At 42.7% G+C, this 5,502-nt stretch overlaps 1 protein-coding gene across 5 annotated transcripts in view; it reads right to left on the bottom strand.

The window, feature by feature from the left end:
* The window catches only part of Mphosph9 (M-phase phosphoprotein 9), a 68,434-nt gene that overhangs the window by 30,139 nt on the left and 32,793 nt on the right, over positions 1–5,502 (bottom strand). For 4 of the 5 annotated variants that reach the window (XR_003378015.1, XM_005344387.2, XM_026784820.1 and 1 more), the window contains exons 11-12: positions 2,773–2,860; positions 861–1,076 (exon numbers count right to left, since the gene is read on the bottom strand). Coding sequence is in view for 4 of the 5 variants with exons in the window: in XM_005344387.2 (XP_005344444.1) it covers positions 861–1,076; positions 2,773–2,860 (304 nt within the window). In the remaining variant the exon portion in view is untranslated. The remainder of the gene's footprint in view (positions 1–860; positions 1,077–2,772; positions 2,861–5,502) is intronic. The other variant, XM_026784826.1, reaches the window with a different exon arrangement.

Here is a 5,502-nt window from a genome sequence, read left to right as displayed (position 1 = left end):
CCACCACCGCCTGGCAGGAATGTTCTTAAAATAACAAAAACATGTTGGGTGGTGGTGACACAAATGCCTTTGACCCTAGCACTCAGCGAGCAGAGGGAGGTAGAACTCAGTGAGTTCAAGGCCAGCTTGGTCTACAGAGAGTTCCAGGACAGGGAGGACTGTTACACAGAGAAACTCTGCCTCAAAACACTCCCAACCCCAAAAAAACATATAATGAACACCTATAACTACAGCACACAAGAGACTGGGACAAGGGAATTACAAGTTGAAGACCAGTGTGGGCAATATGGCAAGCCCCTCTCTCAAAAAAGCCTTGCATAGAATCTGGCTTATATCATTTTACCCTGTCACCCACAGGTGTTACGACAACTCAAAAGGTGACACACTAGGAAAGAGCAGTGAGGGAGTTCAGCCATCTTTCTACAGCTCTGACACAAGGTGACAGGGACCGCGGCCACCAGGAGGGTATGCAGAGCTACAGGCAGCTTAGACCAAAATGTCCCTAGAAAGTCACCACAGCTTCTGAGGGTACACTCCACAGGCTTCCGTTTAAACACTTGGTCCCAAGCTGTTGGCATTGTTTGGGAAGGTTGTGGAGACTTCCTAGAGGAAATGAGTCACAAGGGCTGGGCCTTGAGGTTTTATGGCCTGAAAGAACTTTCTACTCACTCTGCTTCTCATATGTGGATGTAATGTGACCACGCAGCCTCCTACTCCTGCCACCACACCTCCCCTGCCTGCAGCCACGCTTTCCCATGACAGAGGACTGTCCTTTGGAGCGGAAGCCAAATTAACCCTGTCTCCTAAAGCTGCTTTTGTCAGAGGACTCAGACAGCAGCCCCAGTGCACTGGGTACTTACATCCTGAAACATTTTGTTTTCTTGTTTCAGCCTAGCTTCTTTATCATCTGAGAGTTTGTAAGCATTCTCAAACGCTTCTTCCAGATCCTGCAGCCGACATTTTAGCCGAATGATGGTGTTATCTTTTTCTTTGTTGCTTGTTCTCATTTCCTCAATTCGGTCCTGCAAAATTTTGGAGGCACTGCTGGCTGCACTGAAGCGTTCTCTCAAATCATTCTACACAGTGAAGACAGAGGTAAATCATTCCAAGTGAAAACAGTGCCTCCGTATTAGCTGATCAATTATGGACATTAAAATTAAAAACAAAAACGCATACAAACAGAAATAAGCTACGTGACATCCTGCTGTGTCCTGCGACAGAGACTAGAGAGGACCCCTCTAATGGAGCTACTCCATGAGATTATCAAAGGTGGAGAAAGAAAACAAGCACATAGGGGTACAAGGATTCTAGGACTTGCATAGGACTGTCTGTGGATCAACCTAACGAAGAAAAAAAATAACTACAAACATCAGAGGAATTCTGAAACTGTGACTGGAATGCACCGTTCAATATTCATATGCTGAGAGCTGGGGATTCTCTATACTCTATGGAAACACAAAATTAAAAATGTACCTCATGTGTTAACATTCATTCAATGGTGATTTCTGAAATACCAAATAGGTGCCATGCTACAGGATACCAAAACGTAAGATGAAAGCTGGGCGCAAAGCCTCCTGCCTGCAATCTGACTGATTAGAAGGCTGAACCGCAAAGGCTGCTTATACACAAGTCCAAGACCACCCTGAGCTAGAACATAGCAAGAAAGTAAGATAACCAAAATACTAGTCCCTAACTTCATGGTAGAGTTTATCATATAGATGAAGCCAACAAAATGACTCAGTTATTAGACACTAGCCTAGCTTCGTTAGAACCTGAATTCTACCCAGAAGGGGGCTAGGCATTAAAGCAGAGGCAATGCATAGAACAAAACAGGTATTTTCCATCAAAATTTTGCTTATAAGGTAATATATAAAGAAAAAAAAGGGGGCTGGAGAGATGGCTCAGTGGTTAAGAGCATTGCCTGCTCTTCCAAAGGTCCTGAGTTCAATTCCTGGCAACCACATGGTGGCTCACAACCATCTGTAATGAGGTCTGGTGCCCTCTTCTGGCCTGCAGGAATACAGGCAGACAGAACACTGTATACATAATGAGTAAATAAATAAATATTTAAAAAAAAAAAAGAATAAAAAGAAAAAGAATAGCCGGGCGGTGGTGGCGCACGCCTTTAATCCTAGCACTTGGGAGGCAGGGGCAGACCGATCTCTGTGAATTCGAGGCCAGCCTGGTATACAGAGCTAGTTCCAGGACAGGAACCAAAGCTACAGAGAAACCCTGTCTCGAAAAAAAAAAAAAAAAAAAAAAAAAAACTTACTGCTGGGTGGTGTGGCACATGCATTTAATCCTAGCACTTGGGAGGCAGAGGCAGACAGATCTCTGTGAATTCAAAGCCAGCCTGGTATACTGAATAAGTTCTTGGACAGCTAGGACTACACACAGAGAAATCCTGTCTCAAAAAAATGAAAGAAAGAATGAAAAGGAGAAAAAAAGAAAGAAAGAAAGAAAGAAAGAAAGAAAGAAAGAAAGAAAGAGAGAAAGAAAGAAAGAAAGAAAGAAAAATATAAAAGTTTAAGTCAGGCACAGTAGTGCATGCCTTTGAACCTAATACTTGGAAGGCAGAAGCAGGTGGGCCTCTGTGAGTTCAAAGCCAGCCTGGTCTACACAGAAAGTTCTAGGAAAGCTGGAGCTACACACTTTTTAAAAAAAGCTTCTGCACACCTAGCTATACATCCAGTAAACAAAATTAAAAGTTGTGATGATACATACCTTTTAGACATTATGACACCAGAATCTGCCATATAAAACAATACTTACCACTTCTATTTCTAGCAAATTATTCTTATTCTCAAGTGTTCGCACACGACTAGTAGCTTCATTCAATGCACTGTCCAGTTGGCCACATCTAAAAAAAGCAAATTTAGAATCAGTTAGGAAACAAAATAATTTCTCTTTTTTTGTTGGTTTTTGTTTTTCTGGTTTTTTGGGACAGGGTTTCTGTCCTGAAACTAGCTCTTGCAGACCAGACTGGCCATGAACTCCCAGAGATCTGCCTGCCTCTGCCTCCTGAATACTGGGATTAAAGGTGTATGCCACAATCACCAACAAAGAGGAAATTCTAATACCATGAACCAGTCTTGAGGATGTGCTGAGTGAAATAAGTCTGCCACTACATGTCAGTAGCAAAACACATATCCCTAGTCTCTGCAAGCCTGGGTTCCATTCCCAGCACCAAAAGAAGGAAAAGGAAAAGAAAGATAAATACTGTGATTCCACTTGCAGAGTATTTGTTCAAATTCATGGAAACAAACAGGACAGACGTAACCAATGTCAGTGGAAAGGTGGTGGGGTGGGGATAAGGGTCTAATGAGAACTGGGCTTCAGTTCTTAATTGCTCTTTGTATTTCATTATTCTTTTCCCAATATTTATCTATTGACACTGAGGGGGAAGCGCCTACTGGGGACTGAACCCAGCACCTCACACATGCTAGGCAAGCCTTCTACCAACTGATCTACATCCCCAGACCAGAATTTCAGGAGTTAGTTTTATTCCATTTGTTTGCTTGTTTGTTTGTTTGTTTGATGTGTGTGTAAAGACAACTTGCAAAAATCTCCTCTTCTCTCCCTCCACCATGTGGGTTCCAGGAATAGAACTCAGGTTTCCAGGCTTGGCAGCAGGCACTTTTACCAGAGTTTGCTTTACAAGAGGAAATGGTTCTGAAGATGGATATTGTTAATATATTTCAGCTACTGAACTGCACACTTAAAACAGTGAATTTGTTATACACAATTTGATATTTAAATTTTATATTTTTAAAATAGAGAAAACTGTACAAAATAGCTTGATGTTAGCGTGGGAAAATCTGTCTGAATACACACATGTCCAGGATATAAAGAGCTGGCCTATTTGGAGTCAGGGCACAGCATCTTTCTGAGCTGTTTCAAACTCAACATTAATGCACTATTCTTTTTATTAAATGTATACATGTGTGTAGAAGTTCGAAGGATCAGCTGTCATATGTAGGAACGATACCCGCTTCCTCTGAGAAATGGTATCTTTGGCCTGGAGCTCACCAATTTGGCTAGACAGGCTAGCCAATGAGCCATGGGATCCTTCTGTCTCCAACTCCATGATACTGGAATTACAAGTGCCCAGCTCTTTTTCACGCAGGCCATGGGATCAATACCATGTCCTCACACTTACAATTGAAGTGCTTTGCCAACTGAACCATCTCCCCAGCCATGAAATACTATTTTTTTTCCATTTTTTTCAAGACACCATTTCTCTGTGTACCCTGGCTGTCCTGGAATTCATTTTATAGACCAGACTGGCCTCAAACTCCGAGATTTGCCTGTCTTAGCCTCCCCGCATGCTACAATTACAAGTTTATGACACCATGTCCAATGTTTTTTTTTTTTAGCTAAACTCTTCTGAGATTTTATTTTTGTGTGTGGGTGTTTTGCCTGCATGAGCATCTGTTCACCACGTAAGTACTGCAGTGCCTGGGAGGGCACTGGCTCTCCTGAGACTAGAATTACATAGAATTACAGACAGTGACTAGCTGCTGTGAGATCCCTAAAAGTGCTCTTAAATACTAAACCATCTCCAGTACAATGATTTATTTTCTTTTTAATCATGTGAGTGTGTGTGAGTGTGTGTGTGTATACCATCAAAGACCAGAGGTAAGAAATCTCAGGAGCTAGAGTTACAGACAGTTATGTGTTACCTGTCATGGGTGCTGGGAAGTTAACTTGGATCCTTCTGGAAGAGAAATATATGCTCTTAACTGCTGAGTCATCTCTCCAGCCCCTAAATTATGATTCCTATAAAGAATTCCTTTGCAAGTTATCGCAGACCTCAACAAGGTCCACAAAATTCAGCTACCATCTGACTCAGTGTTTAATGATAAATCAGGTTAGCCTGATTTAAATGCCAGATCTACGTTAAACACTTTACATTAGTCTCACAATCTTTCTTTTAAAATGTGTGTGTGTGTGTGTGTGTGAGAGAGAGAGAGAGAGAAAGAGAGAGAGAGAGAGAGAGAGAGAGAGAGAGAGAAGTCACACATGTTCACAGGTATCCGCAGTCCATAAGTAGGCACCAGATTGTGAAGGGAGAAGACAGTACAGAAGTTCCTTCAACTTCTATTCTTCCAGAGGCTGTTTCCAGGTTTAACTAGAATCCCATGGAAAACTACCCATCTCTGTGTCAGGATGTACTAGCTAACTCATCTTAGCCTCTGTTAAAACTGCTTGTTTGTATGGAACCTCCTTCAGCTAATTGCTTATGTTAGTTTCTGCATCACCAGACAGCAGTGACACATGCTTTTAATGCCAGCACTCAGCTTGGGCAGTGGTGGCACATGCCTTTATTCCCAGCACTCGGGCGGCAGAACTCTGTGAGTTCGAGGCCACAAAAGCTAGTTCTAGCCAGGTGGTGGTGGCGCATGCCTATAATCCCAGCACTCGGGAGGCAGAGGCAGGCGGATCTCTGTGAGTTCGAGGCCAGCCTGGTCTACAAAGGGAGTTCCAGGACAGGCTCCAAAG

This window comes from Microtus ochrogaster, chromosome 2, assembly GCF_000317375.1.
Source record: "Microtus ochrogaster isolate Prairie Vole_2 chromosome 2, MicOch1.0, whole genome shotgun sequence".
NCBI lineage: Eukaryota > Metazoa > Chordata > Mammalia > Rodentia > Cricetidae > Microtus > Microtus ochrogaster.
The sequence above is the reverse complement of the archived record's forward strand: the minus strand, read 5'-3'. Positions and strand labels throughout refer to the sequence as shown.